We start from the raw sequence: 27,534 nt of genomic DNA on the forward strand, positions 1-27,534 counted from the left end.
GCCCCCCCCCCCGCCGGAATGGTGCTCCTACATATCCCAGAAGAATCAAAACAGAGCTCTGTCCTTGTTTAGCTGTCATTGTACAATTTTCGTTTCACCTTGCTTGCTAGCAGTGTTGCTGAGCTCTCTGGACTTCCCAAATTGTATCAGTTGAAGTGTTTTATAATAAAACATTTTATCATCAGGACCATAAAAGAGTATATGGATGATGGGCTGCCAACCGAATTCCTTTGAGTTCCATTTGTCTTCCATGCCTTTTTCTCCCAGTTCTGAATCAATATCAGTAGGCGTTTTTCATACAATAGCTCTTCACAAACCAGTCATAATTGTGGATAAAGCTGTGAAAGCTTTGAGAGCTATGAAAGATGTTTGGTTTTAGCACCATATTTGACAGTTTATTAATCTGCCTTTTGTACCTACAAATCAAAAATATGAGACCTAGACATCAACCAAGATACTTACAGGTCAGCTTTACAAAAACAATGTTCTTCAAAGTAAAATAAAGAAGGAAAACACCTTCTTGAGTTTGTGTCATTATGTGAGGCTCTGTGACAGATGTCAGTAATCCACATTCAGGTCTTTGTTAAGCTAGTGTATAGTGGATCACATTGTTCTGAAGTTTCCAGTTGTGCCTCTTGCGGCTCAATGAAGGCAAATGGATTTGCCTTTAATTAAAACATGGTGCTTAGCTGTTTGAATCTAGGGGATCCTCATAGGGCCTTGAGAGGACAGTGTAAGCTTTTCCTCAACATGGAATCTGTTGTTTTCCAGTAGTCCTGGTCAGATGACATTTTGCTATTTTGAATAATCCCAAAGCAGCTAAATGTATGATTTCCAAGAAGAGAAAGCTGTGCAGAATTTAGTACAGGTTCTCTTGGTAAAGAGAAAGCAAAGCTTGCTATGTGCATATTTTTGATGTTTCTAGATAACATTGTGTAAATATAAATTAATGTAAAGGATGATGGTAACTTTTTGGACTGTTTTACTATCTATACAGCAAACTTCTTGTAAAGTCACATTGGTATATAACAAATAGATGGTCATGTAAGCATGTTCCTATTTTACTTTAAAATTTGAACTAACACATTTTTATTTCTATTAGAAGGCAACCATCCAGTCCTCCTGATCTCTAGAATGACAGCTGCAAAAGTATTTAGCTACCCAGAGAACCAAATTAAAATTTTACTTTCTGCTAAATTCATTTCCTCCTCATTTTAATTTTAAATAGATTTAAATGTCTATTTTACCAAACACAGTAGTTCTTAAACTTCACATTTAATTAAAGACGGAATTTTTAAGACAACAACGAAGAGCCTTGCTTCATCACAACAACCAGAGTTCCTGTGTATTCCATATGTGGCTTCTTCCTGTGGGGCTACTTTCTTACACGGAGCTATTTCTTGATCACCTGATCATTGGGTAACCTGTGTTCCCCTCTAATAACCTTTCCTTCCTTCCTTCCTTCCAAGATTTTATTTATTTATTTAATTGACAGAGAGAGACAGCCAGAGAAGGAACACAAGCAGGGGGAGTGGGAGAGAGAGAAGCAGGCTTCCTGCTGAGCAGGGAGCCCGATGCAGGGCTCGATCCCAGGACCCTGGGATCATGACCTGAGCCGAAGGCAGTTGCTTAACCAACTGAGCCACCCAGGCACCCCTTCATTCTTTCTTTTTTAATAACTTCAGATTCTTCTTTCAATTTTTAAAAAAAATTTGACTGTGTATAAGATGTGATCAGAGTGGCTTCATGAGTTAAGACAAATCGTTTCCAAAGATATACTTAAGTTCCTATCTTTAAACAAAAAAGAGAAAAACCCCTGCATGTCTTCAGGCAGCAGTATACCTGATTCTCACTTTCAATTGAGGAGAGATTCCTAAAATTAAAAATGCATATATTGGACCTGTGTGCATGAGGACAAGCACTGAGTCCCCAACCTTAAGGGATATAGGTTTCTTATTTTCTTTAATACTTGTTTAGTCATAACCCTGGGTTGTAGATCTACTGCTTTGCTGTTTTTATTTTGTCTTTTTGTTTCTGTTGATTATTGAAGGAATGAAAACAAAGGCCTTCAGTAATATAAAAAGGATTCACTTTAAATCCAAAAAGTATTTCGAGGAAGCACCTGACTATACCCCTAAGATTTAAAATATCAAAAATACATCATTGTCTAATTTAAATTTGTTTGTGAAAGTTTTCAAGAAAGATTATTTTTGAACAAAGCCCTCTAGATTTTGGAAGACTCATTTATAAAATTTCTGTCTGTTCTCTAGTTTCTTATATAGCCTGGTACTTTTTATCCATCCTAGTTTTACATAGTAGAAATAATAATTTGAGAATAAGAATCTCAAACTTCTTAGACATCAAGCATAAGCAAATCCACTGAAACTCGCCATTCATTAAGGCAAGACACATCACATTAGGAGATAATTCATATTATAAACAGCTGTGGTATTGAAGAAAGGGTTATGTTGAAATGGTGGGACAATAGGAGGATTTAAAAGGCTCACAAAAGTATGAGTACTTACATACATGCTGGATTATTGCTATATGAAGAGTTTTGAAAGTTTTCTATGACAAGTTATATATGGTTCTGTTGGATTTCGAGTCTTTGTTAACAAGTATTCCTTTTTGACTCTGTGTGGATTATATGTACTTCATGCTTGTAAATTGATGATTTATTTGTTTTTGACTTTTAGATCCTACTCAAATGGGAGGCCTGAGCATGCTGCTTTTAGCTGGAGAACATGCTCTTGGCACACCTGAGGTAAGCTGGTCCTCATGCTGGAGCTTGAAAACACAGACATTTATATTCTTTTCATGTTCTTGGTTCTGTAGTTTCACTGTTTATAGCTCATGAGCAGACTTTATCTTTTTTTCTTTTTTCGTCAAGATCTATATGTGCTTTGTATTGTGCCTTGAGTATAACAGAAGTGGTATAAATAAACCCAATAGGATGCAAATTAAGAAGTTAGGAGCAGATTTTTTGAGGTTCTGTGAACCTAAGAGAAAGAAATGGAATGTACAGATAATTAGCATTTGCCACGATTATGTCATGGGTCTGTAGCGTGGGTCCTATGATTCATTCCCTCTATTCATAACATACCCTGATGTTCTCTTGTAGACTTGCTAGTGAAAAGATGAGAGTTTAACTGTCAGTTTCTCTGGTACCTGAATAAATCCAAACTGCTGTTTTTGAAACATGGCATTCCAAGATTGTTTTATTCTTTAAAATGGAAAATTAAGAGGACCCAGGCCCTCATGACCTTGGTTTTATGATCTCTTATTTCCTTGTGGTTACTGGGCTGCTTTTACAAAATATTTTAGGTATGGTTTTGATGGGCAGGTCATAGCAGTTAACCATGCATAGTTTGCATTTGTGGAATTTCTCTCTTTTCCAATCTCACTTAACAAAGGCCAGACAAATTAACCTGCAGGTCATATTATTTTACCACACTCAGGTACCTGAGATGGAGACTTTTCAGTCCCAACCAGCGTCGCTATTTATGGTCAAATAGCAGTCAGCTCAATTCTACTGAAGATATATGTATATATTTTACTTTTTTTTTAAAGTTATGAGTATGCCTATGGAGTACAGTTGACTCCTATTCAAATAGTGATTTTAGAAGATACCATGTAAGATATTTATAGCACAAAGGCCATTATTTTTTTAAAAGATTTTATTTATTTATTTGACAGAGACACAGCGAGAGAGGGAACACAAGCAGGGGGAGTGGGAGAGGGAGATGCAGGCTTCCTGCAGAGCAGGGAGCCCGATGCAGGGCTCTATCCCAGGAGCCTGGGATCATGACCTGAGCCTAAGGCAGACGCTTCACCGACTGAACCAGCCAGGTGCCCCTTGGCAGCATTTTATTTTATTTATTTATTTATTTTTAAAGATTTTATTTATTTTTTTGACAGAGAGAGACCCAGGGAGAGAGGGAACACAAGCAGGGGGAGGGGGGAAGGAGGAGCAGGCTCCCTACTGAGCAGGGAGCCGGATCTGGGACTTGATCTCAGGACCCTGGGATCATGACCTGAGCTGAAGGCAGAGGCTTAAGGACTGAGCCACCCAGGCCCCCTTCACAAAGGCCATTATTATGTATAGTTTACATTTGGGATCCATAGTAGTTGACCATATATTCAATTTAACATAATTATTTTGACTCCATTCAGTTTAGGATAGCAAAAGAATGTGTAAACCGGTGTGCTGGTAGTTATTTTCATTGTACTAATCTTAAGCTGAAAAAAATAAACATGTCACTTTATACATTTGCATACTCATTATTCAGCATGTTTTTACTTCCTAACACAATAGAATTCTCGGAACTCATTTCGCTTTCTAACACATGGCTACTTAATAGCAATCAGACTGACTCTCAGGTATAGAGTATCGCAAGCATGTTCCAAAAGGTGGATGTTGGAATAATAATGCACACTTGACCTTTCAACACAGTGTGACTCATGATTTCCAAGAAGTTCTATATTGTGAAAGTCAACATCTTTTCTAACAGATTATATTATAATGGTGTTTTCTTCCCAACTTCTGTTACCATTCTTTCTAACTTCCTAGAACACATGTAAATAAATAAACATCTATAGAACTTACAGATAGGCAAAGAAAGGACTGCCTTTTTCCCCCCTTTTTGCTTAAAGTTTGCCTCCTGGGCTCTTTTCAGGGAGAAGTTCTCCCTTTAAGAACAGCAGGTTTTTGACATGAGTAATTTAAACAGTGGTCAACTTTTTATTTCTGAGGAAGGGGAACTGTTTTGAGAATTCTCAAGCTAAAGAAGTTTATAAAGGTAATTTATAAAGGTAAATTACTTAGAGAAGGGAATCTATGCTAGGGAAGAAGTTGCCAGCAATTAGGTCTTGAAGAACCACTCCTTTCTTCTTACTTCCTACTTCTCATCTCAGAGGTATATTTAGGTAACTAATCTTGAGATACTGAAACAATAAAGCAGTGAGTGTTGTACAGAATTAACCTGTGTCTAAATATGGTTGATTTTGAGAGTTCATATACATATCATCAGTAGACTTCATTTAGCATCTGTTTTCTTTGCAAAATCTTGTCTCATTCTAAATATGTAAACATGGTTGTAGAATGTTAGGGGCCTAGATACATAGACAGATGACGAACATAAGACAAATATAGTAAATATGTACTTACATTTTCCCAAGAAAATTATCAGGATAATGAGATAAGGAGAGAGAGTTACAGAAATTTCATACTGCTGACATTTGGAACAATTACTGTGATATCTGTTTATACTATTAGGTAGGACCAGTCAAATAAAGTGACATTTTACAAAAATTCTGCCACAGAGAAAGTCTAATCATAACGGCTTTTTTAAGTGCCATGACAGAATTCTTATTCTGAAATACTATTCTTAAAGGGAGGAGATTTTCCTTTGTTCATTAACCTGAAACCTAACTACATAGGAAAAAATCCTCAAAAGTCTGTATTTTTAAATGTAGAAATTTTAATATAGGTAATAGTTGTTTTTAAAAAATAATTCTAGAAGGCATAGAGGCTTGCTGTAAATAATAAATTTTCAGAATAGTAAATAATTTATCTGAATATCTTCTAATATCTAAAGTAATAAAATTCCAGATTAAAAGCTTCTTTGTCCTGTAATATTTCCTGGATCTACCTGACTTGCTCTTAGAGTCTTTAGGGAGAAATCATAAGTTCTTGAGCTATCAGTGGGAAAATGACAAAGAAAATGTTTGAGTTCTCTTTTTCCTGAATCTTCTGATTAACTCTGATTTTGCCATAATAAGTTTGCAGCATTATTAAATGTACATTTGTACATGCTACTGTTAGGGAGGCAGGCTTAGTTTTTAATTGTGCTAACTTTTTCTCTGATGAGTAAAAGGGATGGCATTTGTAATTTACAGTCTGTTTGGTTCTTTTATTTTTCACATAAATGGTTAGCCCTGTATTTCCTTTATATCCAGAGTACATTGAAATGCATTAAACTGCTTGTCATTCATTTATGGATGGGGAAGCAAAATAGATGTATTAGCAGGACACACATAAAGGAGTGAGCCCCCCCCAGCTATACACTAAGTTGGTCTCTGTTGAGACTTGGTGAAATGTAAACACGGAAGTCTCACTAAGAAATACCCCATAATAGTGAGGGAAACGGAAAGAATGTTACCAATGAATATGAAATTTTAGCAAACATATTTAAATCAGAAGCCAAATGGAAGTTGTTTAGTCAGTAAAATACAGGATAAGGATCAGCCGAAAATAGGCCTGCAGAGGGCTGCAGTGGAGGTGAGAGGCAGTCTGTTCTACATGACAATCACATTCTCATCCGACTCCGGGAAGAGTGAAGGAGAAGGCAGTTACATAAAGAGAGGTAAGCCCTTACATTTCATATCAGGGAGTTACTATCTAAAGATGAAAAGGCAATGAATAAAGTTTATAATTATTATTTGATCTAGAGTTTGGAGAAATGATCTCCAGGACTAAAAATCGTCTATCCTGTTATATTTGTTACTTTAATAAAAATGCAAAGCTAAATAAAATTTAAGAAATAAAGGCAGGGAGTGCTGCATTTCAGAGGCTATGAAGGAGACTTGTTACTTGACACATAAATAGAGAGCAGCTTTGGTCAGTATTGGAAAGGACCACACTCAGTATCAGGGCTGAGTCAGTGCCAGAAAGTCCTGACTAGAACAGAAGGAGGGGTGGTTTGGGGAGTAATAGAAAATGTAATTAGTTAGGCAGAGTAATCATAGCTGATGAGAAGGTTTGACGGCATATGAATATCTATTTAGTTGTGATGAAAGGCAAACTTTCAAATGTGTGGAAAGTGTGTTAGATGTTAGGTCTGTGATTTTAGAATGCCTGGTTCTGACGAGATCGGGCGCGTTCAGGGTGGTATGGCCGTAGACAAGAATGCCTGGTTCTTTTGTTGGAACCAACAGATAGGACAGTAAAGTCATGGTCAAGCCACTTTTTTCTTTGCCTTCCATCCTGTAAAATGGAGTTAACAATAATACCCACTTGCCTCTAACTCCCAAGACATCTGTGAAGATTAATTAAAACCTGTAAGGCAATTTCAACTCTCCTGAAGAGCATTCTTGCAGGTACCTGGTATTATTACCCCATGTTATTCTAGGCATTTCATACATAACTTGAAAGCTTAAATTCTATCAGGCATCAGTCCTACAGGATATCGTGTGCGTTACTGGCAGCACACGCATGTGCACGCACACACGCGCACACACACAGCTCCTTGTCCATCGAAAACTGGTAGGAAATTGCAGTTGTAATTCATTCTCTTTCACTAGGTGCTCAAGAAGGAGACAACTTTTTAATACCTAGTGGAAATTACTGTGTAGGAAGTATGACTTCGGCAGAGTAGCTGAGTTAGCATGAAAGTTAGTGGAGAAGATGTTAGCAAATGATAGTAAATTCCGATATTAAGGGACTAGACAGGTCATATGTAAGAATTGAACAGTGTAGGAACTGTGTGCCATCTTTCACACATTCAGTCATATGGCAAGTAAGCATTTATCTAATGCTTACTACATGCCAGTCCTGTCAGGGAACAAACCCAGGCACAAGTCTGGGTCCTCATGGAGCTGATGATGTAATAAGGTATAGGGTTTTATACATAGCAAATTCTTCACATGATACTTCTGACTTCAAAGGAGGTTTCATTAATTTTGTTGATCACCATCTGCCTGTTCAAAAGTAAAATAGTTCATATATCCAAATTTCTATATGATTAAAATTCGAAAATATTATATTTTGTTTCATGTTTATAACTTCAATCTCTCACCTCCTCCAGGGAGCTCTTCCTGATTGCTTGAGCCAAATTTGATTCCTCTTGTTTCTGATCATTGCTTTTACTGTCAGTATTATGCATTATAGCTCTTGATTATATGTAGTTGTATTCTTTATTATAAACTCTGTAATAAAAGTCTTTAAAAAAATTTTTTTCGTTGTATGTAATGTGCAAGTCTTGATTCATCCAGAAGACCTTAAGCAACTTGAGATGAGGAACAAAAGAGGAGTTAAACTGCAAGGCTTCTCACTTGCTTGTAGAGTAGTTAATGAACTTCATTCCCAGTACTGTTCTGCAATGCATTACCTAAGAGTAGCTCTTGATCTCCCCAACAACCCTGTGAGTCCTTGCTTCACAAGTAAATAAAAAAAAAAAAGTAAATATTAAACCACTAAGTGAGGAAGTGGAAGCAGAGAAGGGCTAAATAACCTGCTCAAAGTTGTGCAGCTCAAAGTGCAGAACTGGGGTTTGAACCCACAAGAACTAGCTTCAGTCTCCCTGTGGTATCCAGGAGCCTTTGTGGTTCAGTCCCCACCTGACTGCAACTCCGGCTACTTCTCCCCTCTCCCGTGGTGTCCTGTGCTGGACCTTTATAGGGCTGTTTCGTGAATGCTTTCTGGACCAGGCACTCTGCTAAGCACTTCCATGGATTATCTCATTTCATCCTCCAACAAGCCCTTTGAGGTTGGTTTATTATTATTATTTATTATTGTCCCCATTTCATAAAGGGGGATAATCTCTCTAGGCTAAAGAGGTTACATAGCCTCTCCAAGGTGTGAGAAAGTCCTAGTGCCAGGATTTACATTATCGGTCAGGCTCCCGGGCAACAGTAGGCTATTAGTAATTAAGGTTTTGTGGAGTCAAAAGTCACAGATGGATTGTTGGCTACCATTGGCTCTCCCAACCCTCGTGTTGTTTGAGGATCCAGTGTATTTGTTAAATGAATGAAAGATTATGTCCATATTTTAAACACTGAGTTTAAAGTTAAAAACATACAGTTTTCGATAAAATTAAAAGTTTTTACGTGTCTTTATTATAATTTCTGACATCAGTGAACTAGGGAAAATTATTTTCTCACCTCTTGGTACATTTGAGCCAGTTTGATATGTGCCTTTCTTACGCTACTAATTTGTCTATTTCACTGTGCTTAAACGCACTGAATTCCACCCCCAACTCTTACCCCTGTCCCTTCAAAGCTTTCATTCCTTTCTCACAGTTTTAACTTCTAAACATATCTCATGAGGAAATATACTATATTGACATTTTACATTAAATAGCAAATGGGCTTTTTGAGCTTTCTTCCTTTCTGGGTGAAGTCACTGCTGACTGCCCGTTTTCACGGGACCTGTTGTCCTGCCCAGCCTCGTGCACGTGTCAGCAGCGTGGGGCTCAGAGAATCCGGTCCTTTTACCCAGCCTGACTGACAGGCGTCTGTCCTTGCTGAGTTCCCAGGCCACGCTGCTTCAGACAGTGGTGGCCTTGCCTGGGCTCCTCAGTCTCCCAGAGGTAGTTGGGAGAGGCGACGGGGGGAGGTGGGCCGCACGTGAGCGGGATAGACAGAGGAGGCTGGAGAACGAGAGGACAGACGAGAAGGGTGCTGGCTGCTGCCGTGCTGTGGTGAGAGCCTGTTTTATGCCCTGTTGCGTTCTGTCTCTGTATTACCCAGTGCAGGAGGCGGAAGGGGGCTGTGCTTTGTCCCGGCTGCTACGGCAGTTACTTGTAGACGCGGCCTGGAGTCCCTTCTGGACTTCCATACTAGTACTCTGCCGCATGGCTTAGAACGATAGAACTTCACTCACGGCAAGCAGGAGTTACCCCGGTAGCCCTGGGGTCCGGACTTCCTGCTCCTTTCAGCCCGGTGCCGTGTACTCTTGTTTTGGGGAGCGTGCGATTCTAGGAGGTGTTATTTGGTTATGCTCCCCCCAGGGTAGCCCAGTACTCTTCTCAGCTGTGCCTCAGTCCCGGTGTCAGCTAGCCAATGCTTCCGTACTCAGGTTCTCTCTAACCTAATTTAGGTTTAATTAAGGGTGGCTTTATTTTAATCCTTAAAAACATTTTGAAGGACTAACTTGGATGTAATATGCTTTCATTTAATTCAGCTGTGTTTAAGCACAATTTCAGAGCTTCATTTAACATCTCCTGTTGAATGCGAATTAAGTGATCACTCAGGTACTCTGTTATAGAAGGATACTTGGCAAAAGCCGCCAGTTGTGGGAAAGACTGGGTCAGGCTGAACGAGAGTGAGAATCAGTTCGCTGGCCCTCGGCATCAGGAGGGATCTTTACACTTGAACTCTGGGGAATCCTCTACTCCCAAACTCTCTCCTCCCATGGAAGACAACTGTCCTGCGCTCCCCCTGCCCCATCCCCAAACCCTTTCAGTGAAAGTCTTTAATGGACCTTAGAAACCCTGGCCTTGTCCAGACCCTTTCCCTCAGCCCTGACATCCTTCCAAGCAATTACTGGGGCCTGGCCAATACCATCTCTGATTTAATTGGGGCCCCACATCTCAGCTGGTTTATTTTATTAACCTTCTAATTGGTCTCCTGCCTCCAGTCACTTCCCAGCCAAGGTCGTCCTGCACTCCACTGACAGAATTATCAAACTACCTATCTCTCATCATGCCGCTCCTCTGAGTGAAAACCTTGGCTGGCTCTCCATTGCCTTCAGCCTGATTTTTCAAACTTTATAACAGAGAATTCAAATTTCTCTCAGTTTGATTCATCTCCCACTACACTCTCAGGCTTCTACTCTTCATCCGCACTGAGAAAGTCATTGTTTCTCAAGCACACAGGGCACCTGCTTCCATACTTTTCCACCTGTTACTGCCACATCATTTCCACAATTCTGGTGTCTTCTCCTAGGTATATCTCAGATGTTACTGTCTCAACAACGTCTCCCTATCCCAGAAGGAGTGAAGGCTGCCTCTCTGTTCTCAGAGGCCTTCCCCTGCCGTTGTGTTCTGCCACCGTGCACTTACATCCTAACTGTGTAGCTGTCCCCTGACTTGGATTGCAAGCCACTTGACACAGTCCCTTAGTTATCATTTTATTCCCCAGCACATAATGCATACAAGTGGAATGTAAGCTTCTTAAAAGCAGTGAGCAGTGTTTGTGGCTGGCGCATAGTGGGTTTTTATTGAATATTTGTTGAAGGAGCTGAGTATCAAATGTGTAGTTCAGATAAAACCAGTGCACTTACCCTTTTTGTTGACCGTGTGTTTATCAGAGTCCAGCTGTATGGGGCTGTAGTCTTGCGCCTTGTGAAGTAGGAACAGGCTGGTGCTAATACCTAGCTTTCCAAAGCACTTCTAGTGCATCTAACTGGTGTGATCTTGTTTTATATCAGGAGGCTGGATCACATTTCTGTAACTTGTGTTTGCACGATGTCAGGTGTGCTTGTGAAAAAAGATACTACTTTGTTGTAATTCTTAATTATGTTAATAATTCCTCTTTCTTGGTTATTGAGAATTATAGCTAAATCAAAGGGAAGATTGGATTTAAGGGACATTAACAAAACTTTGCATTTAAAAAAAAAAATCCTTTTAGCTGTTTGTTTCTTGGGCAGATAGCTACACCTAGTGGCTTTATGGATTATTTCAGAGACTCTAGGAACAGCTTTTGGGGTTTTTTTCCTCCCTTTATTTAACCTCTGCTTATTTGGTATATTTTCTTTCCTCTTAATTAATGAAGTGATATTTTTGACTCTGGTATATTCTATTTAGAAAGTAAGCTGGTCCAGCATAGGAATGGAGGTTGAGGAATTGATCTTTATCCATAAAAAGCATGCCCCATGTAATAAGTAATTTGGAGTACTTTAAATACAAATAGCAAGGTAATAAGGTCTGGGACCCTCTGACTAATACTTAAATAGGAGCCTTGTATGCAAAATACTCCCTTACTTTTATGTGGATATAATCCCAGATTTCTTTACCAAATGTGTATATTTATCAGTACATGCACAAATGTTCACCTCTGCATCGGATGCCTTCTTTGTCAAGCACACAAGAATGAATTTCTACATACATACATTTTCCATATCATTGAGCCATATTTACATTTTTAGATTTTTGATGGAAATATGCCTAGCATGTATCACACGCATTTCTGCCTTTTAATAAAGGCTATATTTTATAATTATCCTTATCTTGACAACTTAGAACCATAGTTATGAATATTAATTACTGCAGTGAACCGAAGCCTTCAGGAGACACTTTGAGACTCTTTGCTCTACTTTAATTTCTTTTAGATAGACTACCGTGCTTTATAAAACATTTGTGTGTGTTCTTCACAGTTTTTCTGTGTTCTCCCCGCTTTTGCTGCTGTTACTGTTTCTTTTGCAGCCCTCTTCCTGTTATCCCTACTCAGGGCCCTTTCTCATTTGCGGCTTCTGATTCTGCTGTGGACCAGAGAGGCACGTAACCACATAGCTAGTAGGAACCCAGTTCTCCTGGCTCCTAATTTTGTGCTGTTTCCCTTACAGTACACTGAAAATAAATGCTAAGTCCACAGGGCTTTAAAGTTAAGAGTAACTAATGCCTTAAACTTATTGAGTAAAGAGTAACTGGATTTTGTCAGACGTCTTAGAGTAAGATGCATAGCCTTAGTGATTCTGTTACTGCTATTTTAACCATTGGTCCGTCTTTGTTGTCTGATTCCTGGCCAGGTCATTGAGATTCTGTGTATCCATACACACACAGAATCAAGTCAGTCAACAGATACTCATTGTACATTTATGTATCAGGTGCATGGTGAGCACAAACATGCGTATATAGACTTCTTTGCTTTCATAGCCCAATTAATACAACGTGTGGAGGATTACAGTTGCCTTGATATAACTACTTACATTTGTATTATATATTCAAATAGAAAGTTTTATTTATGACCATCCATTATAATGATTTGCAGAGGGTCTCATTTAACTTTAATATTTTGTGACTTGTGTAGTTATGGCCAAATAATCTATAAACAGCACTTGAAGAGAAGGTTGACTTTTCTTCTTATAATTCATATGAACTCTAAGTCATAGGGTAACTAATTTCCTCATAACTGGTAACTTTCTCGTGTATCATGAAATACCTATCTGAAGTAAGAATATATGTTATGTAGACTTTATGCAGTGTCGCTACCCTAAATATATTTGATTCCAAATATCTTTTGTAGATTATGTCACATGTGCAACCTGTATTATTACATTTTATTTTTTTAAAGATTTATTTGAGAGAGCGAGAATGAGAGAGAGAGAGTACATGGGGGGGGGGTCAGAGGGAGAAGCAGGCTCCTCGCTGAGCAGGGAGCCTGAAGTGGGACTCAATCCCAGGACCCCAGGATCATGACCTGAGCCAAAGGCAGTCGCTTAACCAAGTGAGCCACCCAGGTGCCCTATATTATTACATTTTAAAACACTTCATAATTTTAATTTAATCCTGGGCTTGATTTTAAATGAAATTTTGATTATTTACCAAGGTATCTAGGAGCTACACATAAAGGATTTCTTTACAAACCAAGATAGTATTGATTTTTCTTCATCATTCCTAAACAAAGCTAAATTTTGTTCAAGTAGTCCTTTCAATGAAGGAATTCTTTGTGACTAGTGATTTCAGAATGCATTGGCCTTCTTTTTAGGGCATTTTGTGTCTCCTTGGCTTCAAATTCCTGGTAAGCAAATAAAAACACCATTGGGCCATTTGGCATACAATTTGTCAAATAGTTAAGTGACAGGTAGCCAGTCTCTGGCGGCCATACCACAGGTGGCAAATGAATGAAAGCTTCTGCACCTTCTCTGGAGTTCATCACTGGAAGAAGGTGGCCATTACTCTTTCAGATACAAAGGTGACAATTAAAATTTCAAACACTGGTTCCTGCCCAATGGCCTATGACAATGTTAGAGAAACACATCTTTAGTCTCTAATGAAGAGGTTCAGTAAGAAACTCCATTTTTAGGAACAATCTGGGTGAAAACTGTTTCTGTAGTATTCAGCCACCTAACATAATCATATGAAACTCTTAAAATTACATTGGAAAAGGTTTACTAACATAGGAAAAATTATGTATTGTTTAAAAAAAGCATTCTTTAACTTACTACAATATCTCATTTTTGCTGAAGTTATCATATACAACTGGGAGAATATTTATGAGTATTAGTGGTGCTTTTGCAGAAAGCATTGTAGATGATTTTTCTTCTGTATTTTGGTTTTTTTTTTTCGGATTTGCAACAGTGAACTTGGATTTTTTTATTGTCAGAAAAAATTTTTTTTAAGATATTGTTTATTTATTTGACAGAGAGAGAGCCCAGGCAGAGGGGAGCGGCAGGCAGAGGGAGAGGCAGGCTCCCCGCTGAGCAAGGAGCCCGATGCAGGGCTTGACCCCAGGACCCTGGGATCATGACCTGAGCCGAAGGCAGATGCTTAACCGACTGAGCCACCCAGGTGTCCCTGTCAGAAACATGCTTATTTAAAACGATTTTTAACTTGTTTTTCCTCTATGGTAAAAGATAACTTTTTCCCTAAGACTTCCAAACCTTGTCATTTAGGAAGGAGAACTGAGAGGACACACTGATTTAGGATTTAGAAGACATGTCAAACTTTTTTTTAGTTTATTTAAAAAATGCTTGTTGACATTGTGCGCGGGCAGTGTTGAGCATTCTTTGTTAAACAGAGCCCCAGGAAGAAGATGGACAATAAACAAATGTTTATGTTTTGTGATGATAAGTAAAATTAAGGGGATTATTGAATGTTGGGGAGGGGAGGTGTTGTTTACTTTTCTGGTCCTAAGTTCCTTCATCTGTAAAAAGGGTCTCAATATTCTGTGACTCTCAAGACTTTTGAATTACATTTGGCTTCCTAAATGATTATGTCACCCAAATGCAGAAATAGGTCAGAAATAGCAATGAGATAAAAGAAGGAAGTGTGTGTCCTGACAAGAGTACTTGATTAATAACAAAATTTTTTTAAAAATCCAGTGGCATTTCTATAACTGTTGTTAGTAATAAAGATCGCAAATGAAGATTGTAGAGCACTAAATGTTTACCCAATGTAGTGAATAGTGCAAAAGAAAATACATATTATAAAAGAAATTGTTCTTAGGTAAATACTAACTTCTCTATGATTAGGGTTTGTGTATAAACACATGAACACCTAGAAAACACGAATTTGACTTTAGTTTTATTTTCCCAGTGGTTTATATTATCAAATCCCATTTGTGTTTTCATGTAGTTAGGTGAAATAAAACATTGGGGAAACATAGAACGTGAAAGAAGTAGATATTTTTTGGAATTGGTGGCAGAAAGCCAAGAGATCAGATGGGCATTGTTGTAGAAATTTCTCTTCGATGTATATTAACTTTTCTAAAATGCATTGTCTTGTCCATCTCCTGCTTTTTATTGCATTATTTAACTGTTGGATGGCACTTTGTATAAAGCTTTGCAGACTATAACTGCTGTTCTGTCATAAGTTGCCTCAGTTGAGGGAATGAAAACTATTCTCTCCTCAAATAGGAATATTTTAGGTGGCATTTGTCATCTGTTGTCTTCCAGAAACCATCCCTATGATGCCTCATACCATCTTTCTTTGTTTCAGATATCCTCTGGCGCTTGTAGGCAGGATGTTTCGGAATCCCCTGAATTACGTCAGAAGTCCCCATTGTTTCAGTTTGCTGAGGTAATGTATTACAGTTCATACTTAATGAGCGTGTAATGTGAGCTTAAATTTAAACTGATGGCAGTAACTTAAAGCAATGAAGAACTCTCCTTAGCTCACTAAACATAGATGAGAAAAGAGAACCAAACTTTGAGAAATTTTGGAACTCCAGAGTCTCCTAATTAAGGAATAACTTTATGTCTATAGAACCTTGTTATTAAGTCATAGTAAATATTATTACATTTAAACTGTACCACTAATTTTTGTTTATGGATAGTAAAATTAAGGATACAATTGAATTATTGTTAGAACTTAGTCATTTATTAGCTATTAATTTATCAGTGTTAAATCAGAAGGTAGAATCAACTCATGGTTGTTGGCTATGCCTTCCTTTTTTTTTTTTTTAAGTACACTTTGCACTTAATTGAAATGTTAACATGCATTTGGCATTTTTCAAAGTCTTATGTCTTGTGTCAGACCTGTTTGACTCAATATGTTTCTAACATTGCTTCAGAGATTATGTAGGAAAGCATATTATCTATTCTTAATATGAAGTCCATAAGGTTAAGACTGCTTCCCAAGATATCTTCGTTTACTCCAGAACTCAGTATGGAGCCATCATTAATTTTCTTAAACCTTAACCCAAGTGGTCTTTACTTGATCACTTGAATTGTCTTTTACTAGACCTTCTCTCTTACTGTCATCCTTCCTTACATTTGCCCTTATGTTAGATTTTGCACAAAGAGCATATTTTTAGTTTCAGATTATTTTCCTCTCCAGTACCCTTTCCTGGTGGTTCTCAACATTTCATTGGCAAAACTACTATTCACAAAGGCAGAGGCCATTCCTTTTCAGACATTGTTTATTATATATAAATGCCTTGCTGATACCACCAGAATGTTAGAATACATATTTGCTCACATATTCCTTATCTGTCACTTTCCTTTCTGACTGTGTGAGATATGCTGTGAATTACAATTGTTTTGTATATTGTTTCCTTAAGAATTTAATGTCACAGAAGATTCACTCTGCACTCAATTTTTAAACAGTAGTTATAGAGATGTGAAATAATGTTGGTCCCAACTTTGAAAGCAGACATGCTTGACCCAGTGGTCCCTGAACCTCTAAAGATCTAATGAAAACCCAAAAATTTCATGTGAAATTTTGGGTGTATTGGCATATGTGTATTTTTGTGGGTTCTATAGGACACCTAAGATTGCAAAGAGATCCCTAACTCTGTTGCTTTTATATAAAGGGTCCCTATCCCTAATCTGATTATTTCTTCAGGAGCTCCCTATTCATGTAATTGACTCGCTCTTTATCCCAGTATTAATTTATTTTATTATTTTTTTACTTAATTATTTCTTTTTTTACTTTTTTTATTATTATGTTATGTTAATCACTATATATTACATCATTAGCTTTTGATGTAGTGTTCCATGATTCATTGTTTGCATATAACACTCAGTGCTCCACGCAGAACGTGCCCTCCTTAATACCCATCACCAGGCTAACCCATCCCCCCAGCCCTGTCCCCTCTAAAACCCTCAGTTTGTTTCTCAGAGTCCACCGTCTCTCATGGTTCATCTCCTCCTCCGATTTCCCCCCCTTCATTCTTCCCCTCCTGCTATCTTCTTCTTTTTTTTTTTTTTAACATAAAATGTATTATTTGTTTCAGAGGTACAGATCTCTGATTCAACAGTCTTGCACAATTCACAGCGCTCACCATAGCACATACCCTCCCCAATGTCCATCATCCAGCCACCCCATCCCTCCCACCCCCCACCACTCCAGCAACCCTCAGTTTGTTTCCTGAGATTAAGAATTCCTCATATCAGGGCGCCTGGGTGGCTCAGTTGGTTAAGCGACTGCCTTCAGCTCAGGTCATGATCCTGGAATCCCAGGATCAAGCCCCACATCGGGCTCCCCACTCAGCGGGGAGTCTGCTTCTCCCTCTGACCCTCCCCCCTCTCATGTTCTCTCTCTCATTCTCTCTCTCTCTAAAATAAATAAAATCTTTAAAAAAATAAAAAATAAAAGAATTCCTCATATCAATGAGGTCATATGATACATGTCTTTCTCTGATTGACTTATTTCACTCAGCATAACACCCTCCAGTTCCATCCACATCATTGCAAATGGCAAGATCTCATTCCTTTTGATGGCTGCATAATATTCCATTGTGTATATATACCACATCTTCTTTATCCATTCATCTGTCAGTGGACATCTTGGCTCTTTCCACAGTTTGGCTATTGTGGACATTGCTGCTATAAACATTGGGGTGCATGTACCCCTTCGGATCCCTACATTTGTATCTTTGGGGTAAATACCCAGTAATGCAATTGCTGGGTCGTATGGTAGCTCTATTTTCAAGTTTTTGAGGAACCTCCATACTGTTTTCCAGAGGGGCCGCACCAGCTTGCATTCCTACCAACAGTGTAGGAGGGTTCCCCTTTCTCCGCATCCCCACCAACATCTGTCGTTTACTGACTTGTTAATTTTAGCCATTCTGACTGGTGTGAGGTGATACCTCATTGAGGTTTTGATTTGGATTTCCCTGATGCCGAGCGATGTTGAGCACTTTTTCACGTGTCTGTCAGCCATTTGGATGTCTTCTTTGGAAAAATGTCTGTTCATGTCTTCTACCCATTTCTTGATTAGATCATTTGTTCTTTGGGTGTTGAGTTTAAGAAGTTCTTTATAGATTTTGGATACTAGCCCTTTATCTGATAGTCATTTGCAAATATCTTCTCCCATTCTGTCGGTTGTCTTTTGGTTTTGTGGACTGTTTCTTTTGCTGTGCAAAAGCTTTTTATCTTGATGAGGTCCCTATCCCAGGATTAATTTATAAGTAAATCCTTTTGTTTAGAAATTTGTGAAATGCTTTTCAAAAATCTAGATTGTTGATGGTAGTGGTTCTCTTCGTTTCATCCATTGTCTTAATCCTCAAAGAAATATAGGTTAGGCAATTAATTCCCCTTATATAAACTCGTTATTTTCTTCAACTTTTATTGAGGGTGCATAGGAATGAAAAATGCTATCTGAAGTAAGACCTACCCAGGACTTCAGGAAAATCCTCATGGATTCATATTTGCAATCTGTCACACTTGCAGTGGTGCTTATTTGAAATGATAGGTTTCATGGTTTAACCAAAAAGAGAATAATTTTACCTTCAAATGGCCTTAAAATACTTGGTTAAATTTTATTCATTCACAGTGGTCTCCTTGTTAAATAGGATCTGGATCTTTTTTCTTTTTACTGGTATTTATTCTAAAGACGCTTACATGTCTAATTATAGTGGCATTAAAATTTTCTTAATGGCTTCAGCAGTGAATAAAGTCAATAATACCATCAGTCCCTCTACTAATTCTTTCTCATCCCTAAACATTACTTTGATACCGTATCACCGGCTGCCTCCATGGTTTTTCTAACCAGCTTAATTTAATTAAGATGAAAAAAATGACTTCTCTGTTTGAAGAGTTATGATTAAGGTGCATCTGTGCTTAGTAAGTACCCTTTGATGGAGTTGGTGAGCACAGTTACTTGAAGGAAAATACTTTTCTGGGACTGGGAATGGGCTGAATTCATAATACCCAGGCTTTTTGCTCTTGTGACTCACTTTCACCCTATTTTGTAGCTGTATAGAAGTCTTGTTCACTTTGGAACCAAAATTAATAACTGACCTTGTTCTCAAAAGGTCTTTGAAAAGTACTTCTATGGGGCCATCAGAGCAAACTTTTAATGAGGCTAATGAACCAGCTGTGGTATGGCAGAATCCTCTATCCGCGGTCAGATGCCTGAAGAGTGATAGTGACAGAGAGTGTGTGTATGTATGCATGGTTAGTGTTAAAAAAGAAATGCGCTTCCTGTTCAGTGAGTAATTTATTGCGTTCTCGCTCTATGCCAAGCAATGTATTTTGTAGCTTTTCTTTTCACTGTAATCCTGTAAAATTTAGGGGATTATTCTCTTCATCATTATCATCAATTTATAGTTGGGAAAAATAAGTCTCAGAAAGATCAGCTGAGCTGCCCAAGGTCATGTAGCTAGTGAGTAGTCAGCTAAGATTCAGTCCCAGATACCCTGAGCCACATCCATATGCTTCTCCAGCAGCACTGCTTCCCAGCTGCCTCTAAGCAGAGAACAGCTTGCGGGGAGTGGTGTAGGGAAGAGAGCGACTGGCTTTTCTTGCAGCTTCCAGCTTTTAATAATAATATTTTTTTAAAAAGTATATTAAAATAACGCAGTTCATCTCAAGTCTCCTCAACGACTGCAGCATACCTGATACCCTACAAGAGACATGGCAGATGAGCCAAACTTGGTCTTTTGTTCTTCCAATCACCTGTTTTTAGAAACATGGCCTTTGTCTTCCTTTATCATTTATACTGTTATTCTAAAAGGCATTAAGGGTGATGATTCATGTCTTAATCTTTATCAGTGTCTACAGTGGAAATATACGGCAGAATCTATTAGTCTGATATGGGAAAATGTCCTTGTGCATTAAACATTACTTGTTTCCTTTCAGATATCTTCAAGTTCGTCCCGCCCTGATACTCCTTCAAAACAGTGTCAAGCATCAGCCTTGTTTCAGTTTGCAGAGGTATTGCCTCTTTTTCTTTTTCTTTTTTTTTTAATGATTATTGGGCTGAGAAACTTCCTGAGCTCAGGAAATATTAGAACGGAGTTTTAATAACATCGTGAAGTTTAGGCATGCCTCTTGCCATTAAGAACATAATGCACATAAGGGAATACTTAATGCTTTTTGCTGCCTTTGCTATAATCATAGAAAAGCTCCATATTTTGTATTCATTTTATAAGCATTCATTAAGGAGTTCATTTAGAATAGACACTTTCCAGTAATTCATTTGTTTCATTTTACCTGGTTTTTAATTTATTTTAAAAGCTTAGAAAAAACTGCTGTCCACATCTGTAGGATTCCAATTTATTAAATGTTTCCAATAGTGAAATTAGATGCTGTGATTTATGAATAACTCACAGTGGATGCAGTGGTGAATACAACCTGTTAAATCATGAGTACTTAGCTTTTGATGTGATGTAGCTTTAGCCAGCATTTTTATTAGTGTTTAATCCCAGGCTTAGATCAGGTCAGCTCTTGCAGGATCTCCGATTTCTTTGGTTTGTCAGCCAGAGAGAGCACACACTAGAGAGTGCTTACTTGGTTGGTGTGGAGAGGCACATATGATATGCTTAATTTTGCCACAGAATTCCTGGCCTCAACCCTATGCTGCTCGTTTCTAATGACCACTGTATGACAAATAATAAAGTGTATATAGGTCATGAAAGTCAAATGGTGTCTGCTCTAGGTCTTTCCCCTTTTTCCTTTTTTAGTAATTCCAACCAAAAATACATATCATAAACTAAGCAGTTTTTTGAAGGGTTGAGAGAAAAGGACAAGCAAGATTGTCCTGTTTAATATTGATGTATTGAATCATTTTGATTCATGTGAATAAAAAGTGCTGCATAAATGAAATGTAAAATGATATCCTTTTGGCAGGAGAAAACCCAGCATCCTAATTTGAAAATGAGGAAAAGTGACTTTCAGCTTTTACATTAAAGAAAGAAGTAACTGCTTCTTCTTGGGACACTTGGGTCAACCACTGTTATGTTATGCCACCAATGGCCTGCATAGCTGTTAGGCTTCTCTGCCACAGTATTTGCTTCAGTTGTTGAGGGCTATTCTAGAAAACTGGTAACAAAAATGCCGTATAATACTACTATTTATGAAGAACAATTTGCCTGATGAATCTGAATAAATTAAGAATTTATTGTAATCTGTCATTACGATAAGCAGACTGTTATTTCCAGCCTGAGGAAATCATTTTAATATTTCCTTGCTTTCCTCCAGTTGGTGGCATCCATTTATTTGATACTAGTAATTTTTTTTAAGAGTTGAAAAAGAATTTTGGTGTGGTGACTGAATTCGGTTTTAATCTTAATGCCTGAGCCAGCCCCATGCAACTGTTTAGAAATATTTTCCTCAAAACAATGTATTTGCCATATGTTCTGTTTGATTAAATTCTACACTCTGTAGCAGGAATATTAGAAAGGTAGTGGCTCATCTTTGACACACCTGATATGCATTAACTACCAAGCGTATTCAACTTCATTTAAAATGTCAGTATGGGATATCACAGCTGGTGTTTCCAACAGTTCTCTCCACTCAGAGCATGATTGTTATTTAAGTGATACTATTACCGTATTTATGAGGAGTTCCTGAAGCCCTGGGCAGCTCTGAGGGACCAGTTTGATGATGTAACAGCAGCTATCCTGTGATTCTGGTGAATGAGATCTGAGCCTTTCTTAAACAGATTAATGCTTTCTTGCTGCTCAGTATGCTCACTCCTTAAAGCATGAGAAGGGTTTTTTTTTCTAGGAAAGAAGAGAACCTTTTCTCACTTGAGACTTATGCAGGGAGATATTTCACTCCTCTGCTCAAGTAGCACTGGTCTTCTGAGGGATTTTGGGTTTTGATCATGAGACATACATAAGATTTGAGAGAGCTTTAAAAAATTGTTAATCTGAAAATTATTAGTGCTGTTTCAAGACCTCATAACAGAGCAAGGCGTGTGTGGTGGGCAAACCAAAATAAAATGTTTTGCCCTGGAATCAAATGTAATTCCCCCTGTCAACTCAGTATATTGTTTCTCCTAGATACAAGTTTGCATAGATTCATAATATGAGCCCTTTCATTCCAAAGCCAATGAAATTATTACATACTTGGTTATTTTCGTGATAGGGGCCCGCAAATGTGGGACAACAGTCTGGTGAAAGCCAGTGGCACAGCTTGTAACAAAAATTCACCTGAGGCAGAACAAAGGAGATAGAAGTTTATGGAACATGCTGGAAGGGAGCGGCAGGCCGCCTGCAGAGGCAGGGGGTGGGGGCTGCTTTTAAAGAGGGAAGGTGAGGATAAGTAGCCCATGGGTCAGTTAGGGCCTCTGGGTATCTTGAGGAGGGTCCACCAATGGGCCGGTCTGTATTCATCCAGGTGGTCGCTGTGGGCCTTTTCTACAGTCCATCGCTCAAGCCTGTTTGCCTGAAAGTGGCCTCTGCAGTTACTAATTGTAACTATTACATGTGATTATACAAGAGAAGTACACGGTTCTCTAAGGATATATAACTTATCTAGTCACTTGTCTCAGCTGGCCCAAAAGAACCCTAATTTTCAGTCTCTGCCATCTTAAGATCTGACCACATTGTCAGCCTCATTTAGGGTTGGTTTATTCAAAGCCAAACAAGAGCTAACTAGACGAACTAATAAAATTATCTGCTAAAATCTGCCATGAGCACATATATTGCAATAGAAATAGAGTAGGCTGTAATTACTACCTATAATCATATCCCTAAAGCTTTTATAATTATTTCATATAACACCCATCAGCTTTGAGAAAACAGAAAGACTCTTGAAATTCTTGTTTTAATTAGTCTACAGCAGAGGTTCTCAAACTTTAAAATGCATCAGAGTCCCCTCAAAGGCTTGTTCAAACTCAGATTGCTGGGCTTCACTCCCAGGGTTTCTGATTTATTGAATCTGGCGTGGGGCCTCGGAATTTGCATTTCTAACAAGTTTCCTGTCAGGAAACCACAATTTGAGACCACTGCTCTGTAGTTTATAATTGTTAGTGTGAGTTATTAGCTTGTCCTTGTTAAGGCACTTCCTAGTATCTCTGGGGCCTCATAGGGAAGGGGAGAAGTGAAAAAGGGGATGGACATGTAATAGAACACTACTTGGTAACCCACATGTACCCTCTCTCTTTTCAGAGGGATTTCAGTCCTATTATGTACACTTACAGAAAAGTGAGTGTTTCTATGATTTAGGAAACAATTTACTCTTTAAAAATGTTTAGCTTTGTAATATTATTTTAAGGACAGGCATGCAAAATTATTAGAGACCATTCTTGCTAATTTGATTTACAAACATAACTCTAGGAAGAGGTTAGCTAGATCTTCTCTTGACACAGGGTCATTTATTGTGTAAAACAGTTGTCCTAGAAATACCGTTTTTAGGAAACAGTAACCCCTGGGCATTTCTTTATGCTGAAGTTGTTTTTTCTTTCATACGGAGCCCTGGGTCTCTGCCTGCCAGCTGAGAAGGATGTTTTTCTTTCTTAACCAAGTCTGATAGTTTCAAAACTCACTGAAGTTAACCAGCTTGGAACCATGAAACTGAATAAAGAACATTTTCTTTATATACTCTTCAGGAAAGTTTATGTTTAAAGGGAGAAAAATATATCTACTTTACAAGATCTAGAAAGAAATATAGAGTGCAGAGCCTGCCCCACCACCCATTTCAGCCTGTCTCCAATCCTTACTGATACTCATAATTCATCTACATGCAATTCGGCCCATCTGAAGAGCTGTTGCTGTTTCCAGGCTCTGATCCATTATATTGGGCAGAATGAGTTTCCTATCTGCATCTTTTGTTGTTTACAGGTAGAGTGACACATCCATCACATTTTAGATCTCATTTAGTGAAGACTAATGACCACATATAATGCCAGAAGGCGTCTCTTGTCTTCTGTTATTTAACAAGTCTGAAAGCCATGACCAGTTCACGTATTCTTTCTGTTGTGTGGTTGACTCTTACACCTAAAATAGATCTTTGCATTGAAATATTATATATTTTCTTTGAAGACAAAACTAATCTGGATGATTTAGACCAATAAGTTTGGACATTAAAACTTCCCTTAGAAAGTACTTACTTTGCCAATATAAATACAACCATAACCTCACCAAATTTAAGGCATTGCCACAATTGGATATAAGCAATAGGTGCAAATTTAAAGCATTCATTTTCATGATGGACTGTTCAATATGTTACAGAATATTACACCCGACAAAAACCATATACTCACACTGCAGCTAATCAGTGTGAAAGTATTACGTGTTTTATTAGAAGCATTAATATTTCTTTTAAGGTAAGAAAGACCAATCATCCCATACTGTTCTTTTTTTATTATTATTATTCATTCAGTAATTATCAGTCATTTCCTCCCAGGCTGCAGTGTTTTATGATACCCCTCATAATTGCAAAAGACTTCCACTATTACCTAATTTGCTTTTGATCTTTCCTCCCTGTTTCCTTGGTGTGGCTCCCTTACCTCAGGCACCTATAAAATTAGCAGTTTGACATCCAAGGTGATCATTTTTCTTAGCTCTCTTGCTGTACTTCACGAACTATTACACCCACTTTGTTTACCGGAACAGTACATACTAGCCAAAGGAGAGACTCTGGTGGAGTTAAGAGATTGGCAAGTACCATCCAATTTGAGGAAAATAAAAAGCAAAGCCAAGAATGTACTATCCAGTATGGCCCACTAGTGTCCCCCACCCAGAAGGGTAACATAACACGCACTTCCCTCCATCAGCTGACCAGACCTTGAAAAACATATTAACGGTATTGTTCTTTCTTGAAAGGATGTATAAATCTCTTAAATGGAAAAAAAAGAAAAATGGTGGGAACGAGCAGTAGTATAACAAATCAGCATTGTATAAGCTCTAAGGAAGCCACAAGAATAGATCAGATACTGAGAGAAAATGTGTAAATAAAAAGACAAAACCCTGAGGAAAAACACTGAAGGGATCACCAGAGAAAGGAGAACAACAAGGAGTGGGGGGAAGGGGGCAGTAGACGAACAAGGGTCTTCCAGCAGTGGAAACCCAGAGTCGAGTTTCTCAAAAGAAAGATCAGCCACCTGCAATGGTGCCGAGAAATCAGGATTAAGGGCCAGCCATAGCATTAACAAATGTCCAGTTTTTCACCAGCACCCCCCACACCAAAAAAAAATTAAGAAACCGAAAGACACTTTTAGAAAGCATATCTCACCACAGTCATTCCATGAAAATTATATTGGTGATTGATTCAGGAAATGTTGGGGCTACCAAAATACGTTGACTCTACCCCACGCAAGCTCCTTTGGAAATCTTCCTTATACCTACACGTAGGTAAAAGTCCTCCCCTGGGTGATGAGGAAACCAGTCCTTAGAGACATGGGTGGTGGTTCCTTTTGAAAGGTAAAGAACCATTCTCAAGTGTCACCTCAGTCAACTGTGCATGAACTCAGGTGGCAGATAATGCAGTCCCAAGTTCTTCCTTGAGCCCCACGGTGGGCCATGCACAGGATGTGTGCTAGTGAGCGAGGAGCGTAAACCTCCAGCAACACGGGCAACAGCAGTGGAAGAACTAGAAGTGCACCCCATCCTGGCTTACTGCAGCGATGCCACGCTCGTCCTCTGTCGATTTTTTTTTTTTTTTTTTTTGAGAGAGAGAGAATGAGAGAGAGCACGAGAGGGAAGAGGGTCAGAGGGAGAAGCAGACTCCCCGCTGAGCAGGGAGCCCAATGTGGGACTCGATCCCGGGACTCTAGGATCATGACCTGAGCCGAAGGCAGTCGCTTAACCAACTGAGCCACCCAGGTGGTCCCCCTCTGTCGATTCTTGAGTACATGTGACTGTGTGACAGATTAAAATTCTATAAATTATTAGATGTCAAAATTATCCTCTAACATTGCAGTTTTTAATTCCATTCCAATTTCAGTATGTAACTAATTTTTGGAACTATACTAAAAGAGTTTGTTTATTCATATTACTGATGATAAATTCTTGTCAAATAATAATTGGGCCATTTATTGAGAGCATAGTATGAGCTCAGCACTGTGCCCGACTCTTCATTAACATAAAATCTAATCTTCACAGCAGTAATATGGGGCAGGTATTACTGTTTCTGTTTCGAAGATGAGGTAGAGGAGACTCAAAGTCTTGATTATTTCCTTAAGTCAACACAGCAAAAAGTAATGAAGGCGTGTCTGTCTGACCAAAGGTCATGTTCTTTCGTTTGTACAACCTTGGTTCAAGGCACTGACATCTATGTTCAGTACTTCATTCCCTCAGGTCATTGAGAGGTGGTGTTCGTTTCTGTTAGTTTAGTGATAAGGTGAGTAATTAAATTCAGCTTGTCTAGAAAAAGTAGAAGTGGCATATATCAGAGAAAATTTAGAAGAAAATATTCCAGACTTCAGAAAGATTGAGCCCCATTTAGTTAATTTTCTCATAGTTTTTTTTTTTTTTAAGATTTTATTAATTTACTTGAGAGAGAGAAAGAGAGCAAGCGAGAGAGAGCAGGAGTTGGGGGAGGGGCAAAGGGAGAGGAGAAGCAGACTCCCTGCTGAGCGGAGCCTGACCTGGGCTTGATCCCAGGACCGGACCGGGATCATGACCTGAGCCAAAGTCAGACGCTTAACTGACTGAGCCACTTAGGCACCCCTACCATTTAGTTAATTTTCTAAAGAAGAAGTAGTTGGGATTAAATAGAAAAGAACTATTAAAAATGACAGTATCTAGGAAGAAAAAGTTCTTATTCCATAAACTAGACCCTTCTAAATGGTCCAGGTGGCTTATTAACCATTTGCCTCTATGAAGGGAAAATTCTCTTTAGCAACAAGCTCCCAATCTCTCCCAGAGCTGACAACTCCACAGAATTCCCCGTGGAAGTTGGGGTCACCTATAAGGATGTAGACACCAGGCAGGAGTGCCTCCTAAACTAAACTGAGAGATACCTCTGTCTTAAATTGGGAAAGAATTCAGAATCACAAAGAATATGAAAAGCTTACACCGGAGCTAGCTCCTTTAATGATGACAGAACTTCTCCAGGAGAAGAATACTTTGTCAAGATCCCTAAGAATATATGTCCTCGAGGTGCCTTGGTGGTTCAGTCATTAAGCGTCTGCCTTCGGCTCAGGTCATGATCCCAGGGTCCTGGGATTGAGCCCTGCATTGAGCTCCTGCTCCGCGGGAAGCCTGCTTCTCTCTCTCCCACTCCCCCTGCTTATGTTCCCTCTCTCGCTGTGTCTTTCTCTGTCTAATAAATAAATAAAATCTTTAAAAAAAAAAAAAAAAGAATGTATGTCCTCAGCTTCTTACGGAGTTAGGCTAGAAATTGAAAATGAAGTTTTCATATAAAAATGAAAAAGGACAGTGCAGTTCATTGTTACCAGTGCCCAGCTGTTGTTTGGTCAAATTTGCAGAAGAGCATGCAGGCAGTGTAATATTGTATATGTTCATGTGCCTCAACATAGG

At 38.6% G+C, this 27,534-nt stretch overlaps 1 protein-coding gene across 13 annotated transcripts in view; it reads left to right on the forward strand.

The window, feature by feature from the left end:
- BBX (BBX high mobility group box domain containing) overlaps window positions 1–27,534 on the forward strand; it is a 272,926-nt gene that overhangs the window by 191,666 nt on the left and 53,726 nt on the right. For all 13 annotated transcript variants that reach the window (XM_025873745.2, XM_073892937.1, XM_073892927.1 and 10 more), the window contains 3 exons: window positions 2,697–2,764; window positions 15,378–15,458; window positions 19,964–20,038. In XM_025873745.2, the coding sequence (XP_025729530.1) occupies window positions 2,697–2,764; window positions 15,378–15,458; window positions 19,964–20,038 (224 nt within the window). The remainder of the gene's footprint in view (window positions 1–2,696; window positions 2,765–15,377; window positions 15,459–19,963; window positions 20,039–27,534) is intronic.

The sequence above is a fragment of the Callorhinus ursinus genome, unplaced genomic scaffold (genome assembly GCF_003265705.2).
Source record: "Callorhinus ursinus isolate GAN/ISIS: 27379988/994484 unplaced genomic scaffold, GSC_fseal_2.0 scaffold1, whole genome shotgun sequence".
Taxonomy (NCBI): Eukaryota; Metazoa; Chordata; class Mammalia; order Carnivora; family Otariidae; genus Callorhinus; species Callorhinus ursinus.